The sequence below is a fragment of the Sciurus vulgaris genome (genome assembly GCF_902686455.1).
Source record: "Sciurus vulgaris genome assembly, chromosome: 15".
Classification (NCBI taxonomy): domain Eukaryota; kingdom Metazoa; phylum Chordata; class Mammalia; order Rodentia; family Sciuridae; genus Sciurus; species Sciurus vulgaris.
In genome coordinates this window covers 27,650,475-27,665,324 of record NC_136476.1, presented here as the reverse complement: position 1 = coordinate 27,665,324, position 14,850 = coordinate 27,650,475, and the positions used below count along the sequence as shown (strand labels likewise).

General features: G+C 35.0%; 2 protein-coding genes across 6 annotated transcripts in view; both read left to right on the top strand.

The window, feature by feature from the left end:
• Positions 1-1,874, top strand: part of LOC306645368 (receptor-type tyrosine-protein phosphatase delta-like) — a gene marked incomplete at its 3' end in the record, with an annotated part of 320,233 nt that extends 318,359 nt beyond the window's left edge. For all 3 annotated transcript variants that reach the window (XM_079113102.1, XM_079113103.1, XM_079113105.1), the window contains one exon: positions 1,774-1,874. In XM_079113102.1, the coding sequence (XP_078969228.1) occupies positions 1,774-1,874 (101 nt within the window). The remainder of the gene's footprint in view (positions 1-1,773) is intronic.
• Positions 1,875-1,888: 14 nt separating this feature from the next.
• The window catches only part of PTPRD (protein tyrosine phosphatase receptor type D), a gene marked incomplete at its 5' end in the record, with an annotated part of 242,588 nt that continues 229,626 nt past the window's right edge, over positions 1,889-14,850 (top strand). For all 3 annotated transcript variants that reach the window (XM_079112996.1, XM_079112995.1, XM_079112994.1), the window contains 2 exons: positions 1,889-2,042; positions 5,001-5,582. In XM_079112996.1, the coding sequence (XP_078969122.1) occupies positions 1,889-2,042; positions 5,001-5,582 (736 nt within the window). The remainder of the gene's footprint in view (positions 2,043-5,000; positions 5,583-14,850) is intronic.

The window sequence follows — 14,850 nt, the reverse complement described above, 5'->3', positions numbered from 1 at the left end:
TGCTTTCCTTCCTCCTCCACGCTTCCCGTCTCCCTCTCCACCTTTAATTTCCTGTCTTCTAAGGATGCCTGCTGCCCAAAGAATGACTTTTGACAATTGCTCCCCTAATCCCAAGCATGAAGACTAAACTCTGCTCCTTTTTCTTGATATGCTCTTTAATACCTCAGAGTCGACACTGGCTCCTGCTTGCTTTGGGTAACCTCTTGTGAATTGGCTGCAGGAGGCATGCTTAACTCTCCCCTCTTCTCCCCCAACTGTCATTCACCCACGAGGCCATTGCAGCGAGCCCACTCAAGTCAATGGAGGTTTATCTCAACCTTAAGTGTAGCCAAGGTTTTCAGACAGAATCACATAGCTTCTTCTTGGAGTTATGAGGTGGTTTTTCAGTCTTTTTATAACTTTGAAAAATTAGTTTCTTATCTGTATTTAAGGTATGCTCCTAAAGATTACCCTCTTGATCTAAAATTCTCATGGTATAATGTTCTGCTCGTAAAAAACCCAAGAGGAAACCATTTCTCTCTCACCCTCTCCTCTTACCACGTTCAAAAACACATGTATTTAAACACACATAAATGTGCAGATTATCTGAAGCAGGAACACTGAACTGTAATTGCTGGTAATTTCTTCTGTTATGTTGCTTTAATATAACCACTTCTCTTAATGTCATGTCCCACTGTGTGTTTGAGATCTGATGTCCCTCAGTTTGAATGTAGCCATAGAAAGCCTCTTAGGAGATTGTGTGGTCATTGGTGTTGTCTTACCTTAGATAAGAACTGAATGGAATCCTGAATGCAAAATACCCAGCTCCCATTCTGAATTTGCAGTTTTTACCTTTAGCAACCTCAGCTTAACCTAATATCTTCCAACTTTCAAACCTCTCATCCCCCAAGTCCCCATCCCAACACTATTCCTTCTCCTGTTGCGTAGTTTTGTTTCCCTGTTATTTCTTCTGTTGTCATTGTCACCTTGGATTCCAGCAATTCTCCCATTATCCTAGCACGGGCCTTGAGATCCCATCTTACGCATGCCTTGCATGACTCAGTCCAGTATCTCTACTGGTGTTTGCCTGTTTCCTCGTGTGTGTGTGTGTGTGTGTGTGTCGTGTGTGTGTGTGCGCGCGCGCGCGCACGTGTGTGTGCATATACATATATATATATATATATATACACACATATATGTATATTTTTGTGTTCGTTCTACTGTTAGTGTAAGGTTTTGAGGCTGCATCCCTCTGATCTGAAAGCAATAAATTATACTTTCAGTGTATTCTAGGAGATATTTTCTAGGGCTGGGATGTGACAGTGTGGTCCCACACATACATTCACATCAACTGGAAGTGCACAGTGCTGAAGTTGGCTTTGGTTGTCAACTCACACATGCTGATGATCTTCCAGTCCCCTTTTCTACATATACATGCATGCATATACCAATTTTATACGCATGAATGTATATGTTTCTGTGTTTATCTTATGCATGATATTGTGTATTGTTAGTTGTAGATAGTTTTTGTGGGCCCTTGTAGGTCTGAATCAACTCTTTCGTATGAATGTGTCTAAGTTACCAATGATTAAACTAATAAATTCTTCTGTGCATACACACACCATACTGTATGGTCTGTATTATCCCACAGCTTTTCTTTGTTTTGTTTTTGAACAGTCCATGATTATGTTTCAGTTGTTTAACTGTGTCTGTACTTGTGCATGTGATGTGTTTAGCAAGCCGCTTTCTTCTTGCCTTGTATATGTTATCATCTTCCCTTGTGTTTTATTCCAGTTCGCCGTGTCCCACCAAGATTCTCTATCCCACCCACTAATCATGAAATCATGCCAGGTGGAAGTGTTAATATCACCTGTGTGGCAGTGGGGTCACCATAGCCTTTGTGAAGTGGATGTTGGGGGCAGAAGATCTGACACCTGAAGATGATATGCCAATAGGAAGAAATGTCCTAGAACTGAATGATGTTAGACAGTCAGCAAATTATACCTGTGTCGCCATGTCCACACTAGGTGTCATTGAAGCAATAGCACAGATCACTGTTAAAGGTATGCTCAATGGGTCATGCTTTGAAAAATCTGGGTATACTCAAGGTACCTGACAAATGTCCTTAGGAAATCTGTTTTCCAGAATTATGCATTGAATCAATTCATTTCTGTTTCAAATGTATGTAATCCATATATAGGTAAGGAAATGGTATATAATAAATGTATATAATACATATATAGGAAGCAAATTCTTCCTTAAAATATTGACTGTCTGAGTAGGAATAATTGTCAAAATATTCAGCAATAGGCAGCCCCAGGCACTATCCTGGCAGAGTTAGGAATTCTAGACCTGTTGATCATCATGGTAGACCAGTTGCTACAGCTTCATACTACTCTAGAGATTTGATAGAGTCCCAGGAAGAATCCAGATGAGTATTGATAAATGTTTAAAGTCTGTGAACATAAAGGAGAAAAAGAAAAGAGCATTGAAATTAACACAATCTAATAATGCAGTGCTGTACGTTTTTGATGAACCATAGCACAAAAATCGAATGCAAATAGCATTATCATCTGTTTTACTTTTATCCTTCCAGTTGCATAGATGAGTGCTCTGAAATGTTTATTCTTGAAATAAATGCACTAAATACAACCCAAAGCACTATATTCTATGACTATGTTGAATTAAAAAAAAATACGAATGTGTGGGAGTGTAAGTTGTTGTCTTCAAAAACTTGAAATGGGTCATACTGAGGGTGACTTGTTCCTGCAAATGTCTAGAATTATTGCAAAATGAGCACAAATATCTTCCCTTTCTTTAAAGTACAATTTTAGAAAATGCAAACACACATTAAATTGGTGTCATTATCTCCAATTGAAAATATATATATATTTTATCAGATAATATATATATATATATATATCAGATGCGTACCATGTAAAATCACTACTGTGATGTAATAGCAGAAGTGCACATTATCAACATTCATCATTGTTTTTGGTACCGGGAGTCAACCCAGGGCATTTTAACACTGAGCTATATGCCCAGCCCTTTTTAAAATTTTTCTGTTTTTTAATTTTTTTTTTAGGGTCTTAATAAGATGCTGAGGTTGGCATTGAACTTGTGATCCTCCTGTCTCACCCTCTGAGTTGCTAGAATGAATAGGCATGCACTACCTCGTCCAGCTATTTATTGTCATCTTAAAATAATGTACCACATGTCCTTATTACTTATCTTACATTATAGACACAAAACAATAAACAACACTTAGAAAAATAGCATCAGTTAATATTAGTAAATATGAGTTTAAACAGTGATATACTTATTGCCTTGAAATTTCAGAAAGATAAACAGGAAATCTCAATTACCTAGTTCTTTAACAAAATGTCAGGCCAGACAGAATATTTGAAGAAATATCTCTTTATTATTTTTTAGAAAATTCCTGTGGCCAAATATTATCATTCTATAGTTCTTAGAGTAATATGCAAATATTAAATCACGTCTCTTCATAATAACCATTTAATTTTAAATATTTGAAGGTTTGCTGAACACCTTAAAGAGTACAAAAGCAGAATTCACAGTACACTAATATCTTGTCTACTTTTTTTTTTCCCCCTGACTCAGCCAATTCCCTACCCATTCTACCTCAAAAATAAATAATGCCTAAGGTTGAATCTTGAAGATCAAATAATGAATAAACCAAAATGAAAAAAAAGTGTGAAGATAGGAGAATGAGTACTGACTCATTCGTCAGACACTTGACAATTCTCACTTAAGACCCAACTCTGTATGGGGCAGTCTTCTGGGTATTGTGAATGCAGCAGGAAGTTCATAGTACAAACCGGTTGCTCTGGGAAAGCATCCTCCGCAGGGGTGTTGCGAGACCGACACAATGACCTGCTTATATGAATGTTACCTTCCTGGTTTTCTCTTAAAAAAAAAAAAAAAAAAAAAACCTGCTAGTTGAATTCCCCTTTTACAATGGTGGTCTACAGTAAGGCACTTAAATAGAAGGCTACGGTATAGATGGTTTATATTCTTAAAAAGGAGCATTTTGAGTTGGGTTCTGTTAAAATGAAAAAATTGGATCTCTTAAAAGATGGATTCAAATGCAAGTGTTTGTCAGGTAGCTCTTGTTTCAGATGCATATAATGTGGAACAAATAATTTTTATTAAGTAGAATATAGAATTATTTTATTGACAAGAACATGCTTTAGAAAGTGATTTGTAAATGTCTTAATTTAGTTCCTTCAACATTTTTACAAATTATGAAAAAACATTTATTTGAAATTGCTGTTCTTTTTAATCTCTATTTTTTTTTTTTCTTTTCTCTTTTTGGGTAGTGCTGGGAATTGAACCCAAGACTCCATGAATGCCAGAGAAAGACTTAACTCTAACCCTACCTCAAAATTCTTGGTTAGATCATTTATAAGACAATTTTCATAATGTTCCCTATGCCCTATGTTTGTAAAAGAATATGGGAACTTTTCTTTCATAGCAATTTTATTTCAGTATATTCTATCTTTTGTTCTTTTTCCATATTGATAGATAGTTATATCGTTTATTTGTTGCAGGGGAAACTAGATAGTCAAGCTTTTGGAATAAAATAGTAATACCTGCATTTATGTTCTTTTGATTATTATCATATTAGCTCATTAATCTTCACAGCAAACCCGTGAAATACTCACCTGTTCTATATAACTCCAGGAATGCAGTTTTTCCTGTTTTTCACATGGGAAAACCAAATCAAGGAGAGGTTAAGGAGTATAACCAGGATCATTTGGCAAATAATGCTGGATTTGGATACAAACTCCAAAATATACTATCAGACCCTTCTAGTGAAATGGGATTTGTGTCACCTGTGTGTGTTTTATTGTACTTCTGGATCACTTAGTAACTAATTTCATCTAATTAAATCCTTAGTAGAGATATGTAGTTCTATCATTGCAATAACTAAGTTTGTTGATTTGTGCAACATTGTGGAGAAGTTGGGTAGTCACTGTGTTTTTTCTCCACCCAAGCCTTACCCAAACCTCCAGGAACTCCAGTAGTGACAGAGAGCACAGCCACAAGCATCACATTGACATGGGACTCTGGGAACCCTGAGCCTGTCTCTTACTACATAATTCAGCATAAACCTAAAAATTCTGAGGAACCTTACAAAGAAATTGATGGGGTAGCAACCACACGCTACAGTGTTGCTGGACTAAGCCCCTACTCGGATTATGAATTCAGGGTTGTTGCTGTCAATAATATTGGGCGTGGACCTCCCAGTGAGCCTGTGCTAACACAGACCTCAGAGCAAGCACCATCCAGTGCCCCAAGGGATGTCCAGGCACGGATGTTGAGCTCAACCACCATTTTGGTGCAGTGGAAGGAACCTGAAGAGCCGAATGGACAGATCCAAGGGTACAGAGTTTATTACACAATGGATCCTACTCAGCATGTCAACAACTGGATGAAACATAATGTAGCTGACAGCCAAATCACTACTATTGGCAACTTAGTGCCCCAGAAAACATACTCTGTCAAAGTCCTGGCTTTTACCTCAATTGGAGATGGTCCTCTTTCAAGTGACATACAAGTCATCACTCAAACAGGAGGTAAGTAAGGGTCAGGCTGGGAAGTAGGGCGGGAAGGAGGAGATAGGGGTGGGAAGGTCACAAACACAATATAAATTTTAATTTTTGAAAGTCAGGGCTTCAGATTGAGAGATTGTGATAAGATGTCTGAAAAGGAATAGGCAGAGACATCTGAAAAACCAAATAACCATGTTAGGTAGAGGTATGTTTTTATCATTTCTTTTTCATTTGTATGAGAATGAGTTGAAGATTTTTCTGCATGAGATGATGAATGCCCCCTTGATAATCCATAAAAGCAAATCATGACCATAAAGCAACCATCATTTCTTCCTACAAATATCAGTAAGAGTGTTTGATTCTATTTTGGAAGTCTGCCTCAAATGCAGAATTATTTCAGTTAGCTGGAAATGGCACTATAACAAAACTCAATATCATGTGTTTATAGTTATTATAGATATTGACATTATTTTTATAAATATGATAGAATCAAGAATTGCTGCAGGTATTATGTGCCAACAATTGGTTGAAAAGTGTGCACATTAATATTTAAGAGGAAAGAAAAAGGCTTCAATAATCTTCCAACACTTCAGGGTTTGGTATATAAAGATAGATAAACAATTTGTACAAACATTATCCTCTTCCAAGCTGCATGCATGCTAAATACCATCCATTACAACATGTGGGGATTTAAAAGCTGTTAGGAACATCTCCCTTGTAAAAGTAAACTGACCCAAGTCATTTCTTTGCTGAAATTACTGCAGTACATCTCCTTTTTTAGCAGAATGGAGCCTGGAGTTTGTCCTGTGGGGAGCCTTCCCCAGCAGGTCTTTGCATCTTTAGTACCCTCCCTGTGCGTTTAGTGCATGGTTGGTATTTGATCAATTTTAATTAATGCACTTACAACTTAGAGCTGCTCCATTCATTGCAACTGTTTTCCACTTGCTTTTGCAATTTAAACTCATTTTGAAAAATCTAGTAATTGTTTATTTTCTGAACTTTTCTTGAGCAAAAGGCAAGCTTTCTTGTTTTTCAGACATTTAATGAAACGTATGTGGGCTTTGACAATAGCTACTTGCAACAAAAGTATACACACACACACACCCGCACACATATATATATCTTCTGCAGCCATGTTTTTGTCAGTCCAGATCGACATTATCATCTAGTAAAAGTCCATAGGGGAAGAAGATAAGGACAGAAGCAAAGGTTGCTTATTTTCCTGTAATTTATTTTGAAGAATTAAGAGTAGCAAATGAAAAGTGCATGTGAATGCACATGTTGACTACTCTTTAAAAAAATATATATTTTTAATTGTAAATGAACACAATTCCTTTATGTGGAGCTGAGGATCAAACCCAGTACCTCAGATGTGCTAGGCAAGCACTCTACCACTGAGGTAAAACCCCAGCCCTGTTGCCTACACTTTACAGAGGTACTTAATAAATTTGGTACATTCTTGCAAATAAATCAGGTTTTTTTTTTCCTATGAAAACTTAGGTATAGGAGTTAGGAAGTGAGGAAAAAGTACAAGAATATTCAAAAACTTGAGTGCTTTGGTTCTGAGAACTAAATTTAGTCAACCTCTGTTAGAAATGTACATACAGCTGGCTTCCTATATCTATAATTCCCCATTCATGGATTTAAACCAGCAGTTTGAAAATATTTGGTAGGGGGATTGAGTATGTAGTGAGCAGGTACAGACTTTAAAAATAAAATTCCTAAACAATATACTATGACAGCTATTTATATAGTATTCACATTATATTCAGTATTATAGGTAAACTAGGCATGATTGATACTGTGGGAGGATATACATAGGTTATTTCCAGGTTCTTTGTTACTGTAAATTAAGGACTTGAGCATCCTTGGATTATGGCACCTTCAGGGACCATTTGTGAATCCTCCACAAATACTGAGGGATGACTATATATAATCTTCTGTCTCTCATGGAGCACATGTGGTCGAGTTACCTTCAAGCAGAATCTTATTCCTGATAAATGAGACACAATATAAGTATCAGCTTTTAAAATTCCATCTAAAGTTCAAGATCAGAAGTTTGTAGTCTAAACTACCAAACTATCAGAATATATAATAACACTTCCCTAAGCCCTCTGATGCAATGTGGTCTCCTCAGTTCACTTTAATGAAATAGATAACCAGATCATCTTCATGACATTATTGCCAAGGTTGGATTTATTTACTTTTATTTGTCTTTATTTATACACGTTTATTATTTATGTCTTTATTTATTCATTTTCTAATTAATGGAAGCAATTCTTCTCTTGGATATTCTTTGTTTTTAAAAATTTATTTTAAAAGTTGTGACTTCGTATAATAAATTATATCAGCATATCACTTAAGTTTATTTGGAGTTCAGCAGTGAATCGTTTAAATGAAATTGGCAATTAATTGAGCAATTAATTGAGTTTTAATAGCTCTGGGGGAGGAATGAAAGTTGGGCTGAAATGGATAGTTATTTCACTGAATGGAGAAAAATGGAAAGAACCCACAGAAAATTGTGCCATGGGCATTGAATGTAATAACATAGTATCTGGAAACTTTATGTCCAATATTTCTTTTCTCAGATACTAGCCTTCATTTTGCAATAAAACAGCTAATAGGGTGTTCCTTGGGTTCTTCAGACTGTTTAGATTATGTTTTCATGGGCATTTTGCTATTTAATACCTTTCTTATATAATTGTTTACATTTATTAATGTTGGCAGTTTGTAGGACCTTCTAAATATTGTCTGCATGAATTAAAATGTTGAAATGATTTTATTGGAGTGTAACACTATAGCAGTTGTAGTAGGTGGTGTCCTAATTGAATACTTACAGTGGCTTTTCTTGGGATCTGATGATCTTGATTGAAGATGCCATAGCCTAGTCCTTGTAGCTTATTTTCAGTTATTAGTAATTGAATGATGATTATAATTTTTGTAATTTTAAGGAGCAGCTCCTCCCCTTTTTTCCAGTCTTCTCATGAGACTAACTGAGACAGGTTTCCATAAAAAAGACTGAAAGATTAATGGTATATCATGTCCAGTGCAATATCTGTAGGTATTATTAGGTTTGCGCAGAAGTTATATGGAATCTGGAGCATTAATGGGACATGACATAAGTAATTTTGTACTGAGAAACAATGGAGAAGCTCTCTGGAACTGCCATTTTGCTAAATATCTGAAAAGATAAGGGTAAATGATTAGTATTGCCATCATTGGTACTTAAAGTCAAATATTCATTGGAGAAATTGTTTTCTTCCACATTCATACACACACAAATTCCACAACTGTTGCACTAGATGTAATCAAAATGTAAATATTACCCTCATTCATATTTTAGTCATAATATTGAGCAGTAGTTATAAAATGTTATGCATGAGTAAAAAATGCAGAATTAGTAGCACTGTACCATAGATACTCCTGATACTTTTTACTCGTGGTGTAAATTAACATTTTTAGCAATGAAAGAATAATTTTCATCACTTTCATGCTATAGATGGAGAAAGTAAAACAGGTTTGTAAAGGTTAGAGATATGGTTAGTAGTCAGGAAAGATAATTTTATCATTTTTGATTTGAGAAAAAATTCAGTCTAGCTTTAAGATATTTTAATATGAACTATTTATCAGGCTTACTGCTGTGGATCCAGAGTGAATCAACAATTGTCTACAGCTCTTATGAGATTACTTGAGGTCTCCCTAGTCTCCTGTTGATCCAGAAATAAATTTAATCTTTTCAGTCTGTTGAAATAGTGTAGTGTTTCTAGAATATGTATAGACCATTTGCCTCTCATTTCTTTCTGTAATACATAGATTAAATATATAATAGAAATAAATACACATTTCTTTGGTGGCACCAATTCCTTTCTTGTATGAAGTGAAAGAAGTAAAAGTTTTATACATGAATCTAGAATGTTCAGAACTTACTTTAAGCCAGTATTAAAAACCCTGAGAGTAGTATGAATGGGAGCACAAACAACACAAAAAAATAATGAACTCAGTACTGGCTACATAATTTTGAGGCACATTTCAGAATGAAAATGTGGAGCTTCTTGTTAAAAAAATTCTTAAAAAATTTAAAGATAAAACAACAGCATACTAAGTGTGACTCTTGTGTGACTGTGCAGGTGGTATATGCATGAAGCAAGCACTAGCTTGAGGAAAAAGTTATCACTAGTGATGGTCAAAGAAATGCAAATTATTAAAATATTGGTATATAACTACAAAGGTATTTTAACAGTAAGTTAGCTTTAATTTGTTTTCATATTAAACATTAACATCACATTGTCAGAGCTTGTTAAAATAACAACTCTGATTTGCTATCTGTTCGTTCATATCTATGGCTTTAGAAGTAGCAATACAAAAAAAAAGATACAGAATACTCATATTCTTCAACTTTGTATTTACGATTTTGTATTTAGTTTATGGAGATAATTCAAAGATCCATAAAAATATTTAGGATAGAAATTACTATGATAGCAAAAATTTTAAATGTACTCAACTGAAGTAATAATTTATATCAACAACTTTGAATGCTAACAGGCTTTTAAAGTGCTAAGTTTATAATAGTATACTGAACCTTTGGAAATTTTGAAAGGAAGTTTTGTCATACGTGTGAAAATAAGGCAAACCAATGTGGGCAACGTACTACATTTAACACCTGTGTAGCATAAAATATATGCAAAACTGTGGAAAATGAAATGTAAAAAAATGAAAACTTACATTGTGGAAATGTTAAGTATCATTCTTTTATCAAGCCAGGGAGTGACTCGTCATTAAAAAAAGATGTTCTCTAGAATTCCACCTAGGTTTTAATGTCATCTTTTGTTGAATGATGCTAATGAGAATGATTTAGTTACCTCTGTGAACAATTATTCTAGTGCCTGATTCTTCTTTTAGAATATTTTGTGAATCCCCAAATTATAAGGATGACACAGTTTTTGTTAAGAGAATACTATGGAAGATTTTTGGGAGGTTTTGGCTTCACAAATTTTTTTTTTTTTTTTTGGTTAGGTGAAGGGTCCCTCAGACCCTGTTTTCTGACTCTTAATTTTACAAATAAAGAAGCTAAAGCAGGGAGATTAAATTTTTGGCCAGTGTCACCTTAACATGTGACATACTCAAGAGTTGAATCCTGTTTTACTGATATCCCAAATCTGCCAATTACATTTAGTAAATGAACTCATTGAAGACTACCAATATCTGTTTGTAAGTTGTGTAAAACTGTTTTGCACTGCAGTGTCATATTTAAGAGTTGACAGATTTTTGTCTTCAGCCTCAGTAACACTACTGTCTACTTTGTTTGGTTCCACCAACTTTAGTTCTTTCATAGTTTCATTCCTATTTCTGCCACATAATCAGCCCAAAAAAGACCATGACCAAAACTGTCATGAGTAGCTTTCCTCCTTTGATGCTCTGGACGAGTTTTGCCTTCAGGTTGATTGACTGTTATCAGAGCATGCCCTTGGAGATAATGGACAATTCTGCAGCTTCCAGAAACACTTTGTTTATACAGTTTTATGGAATTGAAGGCTCTACTCTAGGGACACATCACAACTGTTACTGTGAGTTTCACTTTAAACAAGTAACCCAACAACATCTTGCAATATCTCTTAAATATTTTTCTTTAATCTAAATTGAAGTTTTTAGGATAAAATTCAATATGTCTTGCTTCATTATTGTCTATCCTCCAAAATAGTAATACTCTCTTGAACAAGGTTTGTGAAGAAATCCCATTAATTTTGAGTTGCTAAACTGTAAAATGTTATTTCATGTATTTATTTATATTAAGTATAATAAACTCTGTCCTCATGAATGATTTTGATGGTGTCCTGAATACCAGATTTTAGAATTCTCAGTTGCTGATTTTTATTTTGTTTGTTTTTAAAAATTCTCTGCTTAGTTTACTACCATTTAGATGTCTGAGGTTGTATGATAAAGAAAACTGAGGGTGATTTTTAGCTATCAACCTTTTTGTTAGAATCAACCAGCCCTGCCTTTTCCTGAGAGCTTAAATATTCACCAGGTGAAGTTAGAGTCAGTGGTGGAGATAGCATTAGTGGGAATGCCTCAAAGAGAAGTTTGCTGGTAACTGGAAAGCATAGTCTATTCAGATTTAGTGATAAACACTACATGGATTTATTGCTCAAGGTAAAAAATGATGAATGGAATATTCTGGGGAACTGAGTGAGCTGGTTTGCTCATACCTGTAGGCACTCTCCAGTAGCCATATGAGAGCTTGGTGCTTTCATGTGTTAGCCCCTGGAAACGATTTCGCTTCTGCAGTGCTTCAAGAGTGTTTAAGTGTAATAGACTTCATACTGCCTGCCTGGTCTGTACCCTGTAGAGCACACTCAACTCATTCAGCTTGAACTCCATTTTATCAGGCTCTTTATCCATTAATTTTCTCTGACCTTGGGCATAAAATATATGCGCTTTTTATGCTGTGGTGCTTTGTGCAGACAAAGAGGAATAGCATTACCAATCCATCACCATTATGAATGATACAGCTTAAAACAAACACAGGTCAGAGACAGATATTTTAAGAGCAGATTTGTATTGATTCCATCACTACATTGAGCTAAAAGGAAAAGAACTCTGAGACTATAAATGATGAGGCGAGTTTTGACAAATAGCCATACTCACAAAAGTCGACTTAAGAATGTGCCTCATGGGCAGTCATTGGTAAGGAAACAAAATTTTTTATTATCAAAATCTACCTTTCTTAAATGTATTTATTACTATACTTTACATAGCACAGTTTAGTGTAACAGTGTTTTCTCTCAGTGTCTGATTGACTCTTGAAAGCTTTTTTGTTAAAAGAAACAGGGATGCTTATTAGATCCCTTAATCTTTATTAAGTTGTTGCGTTTGAAATATTTAAACTACCCTTGAACAGTTGGTGGTGGTTTATTTGTTTTGCAGTTTGGTTTTGAACACATCTATCTGTTTAAGATTTTGAAAGTGTATTATAGCAAATAGCATGCTATGGAAACATAATAAATTATGATTAATGTGCTTCTTACCACCATTTCTGTTAATCCCAATTCACATAAAAAGAATCTCATTCTTTAATGTAGTGGAATCATGCATAGTATAAAGTTATGTGGTCTTAACCCATTTTGTAGCTCTTCAGATTCCAGTGGTGTAATCTCTGCTATAGGAACAATCTTACCCTTGTAAGAGGTACAGGAAACACAGGACAGTTCTATACATGCAGTTGTGATCGCACTTCCGTGAACACATTAGGCAAACAGTGTTTGTGTTCCTAACAGTCCACTATGTTATACTAGAATGTTGTTCTGTCTGAAATTACAATGGATACCTGGAGAATTAATGCTGAAAGAAAATGTTGGGCCCTCCATGTGTTTGTGAAAATTCTGGTCTGACAAAAGAAAAAACTGTTTTTCTGATAAATGGAAGAGTCCAAAATATAAAATTGTTTTTGACCCCAGACATTCAAATATTGCCCTTGGAATAATTTATAAGTAAACCAAGTAGATTGTTTAAACATTGACAGTGCTAACAATTTTAGCTCCATCTAGGTTCTCTGCTTACTCTTGTTTATGGTAGCCGGAATGTGCATACCTGACTATTTTCTTTATATGTATAATGTTACTTGAAGTATACAATTACATCTGTGCCCCATATACATTTGCAGTGCAATACTGAATGACTCTCACATGGATAATTATCCTCTGGACTCAATGGTTCTGTTCTCACAACCTCACAATTTTTCCTATGTTCATTAGGGATTGTTCAGTGGTTCTAAAGAGTAAATTCCTTTTTAGACATTTCTTATTTCTTTTAATACATATTCAGGTAGGATCTATAGTGATAAAGGATTTCACTTCCCATATTAGATCTGTTATAGCCATAGCCACACCATTTTTTCAGCTTTCACTTTCCTTGGGTAAAATTCAGGGTTGAACCAAATCTTTTCTTTCTTACTCTTGTCTCTACAAGCCCTCTTTAGCTTTCTTCTCCTCTATATACAAAATAACTACTGTTGGGTGTGGTGGCACACACCTGTAATCACGGCCGATTGGAATACTGAGGCAGGAGGATCATGAGTTCAAAACCAGCCTCAGCAACTTAGTGAGGTCCTAAGCAACTCAGGGAGATCCTGCCTCTAAATAAAATACAAAAAGGGGGGGTCTGGCAGTGTTTAAGCACACCTGAGTTCAATCCCTAGTACCAGAAAAACAAAAGCAAAGAACTACCACTGTGGGTTGTGCTGAGAATTAAGTAACCATGTATCAAAGGGTTTTGGAATATAGCGCCTGTTCAATACATGGGGCCCTTCTTCCTACTGTCAATCTACCCTACCTGTCTGCATATGTTCTGCCACAACCCCCAAACATGAGTGGGCATTAGGTGCAAAGAACAGGTCAAGTGCACTACGAATAACTTGCAGAATCTCTCCTTTTTTTAAATGTCCACTTTCTTTTAGGTTGAACATCCCTATTGTGAAAATCTGAAATCCAAAGTGTTCCAAAATGCAAATGTTTTTTGAAAAATTCAGACCAAAGCTCATGTGATGGATTAATCAAAATGCAAGTATACACATTCAGTTTATTCACCATCCCTAAGGGAGAAAGACATTTCTGCCTGTTCAGCCAGGTGATAGGAAATTTCTTACATATACAAAATTATTAAAATTGTGTTGAAAAGTACCTGCAGGTTATATATGGTGAATATGAATCATAAATTAATTTCATATTTAGACTTGGTTTCTATCTCCAGGATACCTTATTATGTATATGCAGAGATCCCAAAATTAGAAAAAGTACAAAAATCCAAAACACTTTTAGTTAAATAAGGATATTCAGTCTGTAGACCACAAAATCATTTATTATACACACAACTCTCTAAGATTAATTTTCTTGTAATGGTCATTGGACAGTCCTATTACAGCCCTAAAATTTAATAATCTGTAATTATTCCATATAGATAAATTTTGTTTATAGATTTAAGGTTTGTTTGTGGGACTCAGTGTTGACAAAACAACTTGAATTGTTCTTGCTTCACTCATTCATTTTAAAATTAAGATCCATTCTGATCCTCATGTCAATAAATCTTCAAAGTTGCCAGTATTATTACTTATTAAAAAGCATGAAGCTGCTTCTGTCATGGCACTGTTAACATTTTTGGGGGGGACGGTGGACACTTAAGGAAACAAAAAAATTCCAAATCTATTTTTAAATAAAATCCCTCTCATCATTAAATTTTATTTTTTATATTTTTTCTAGATGATAAAACATGACTTAAAAATAATCCATGAAAATATGTT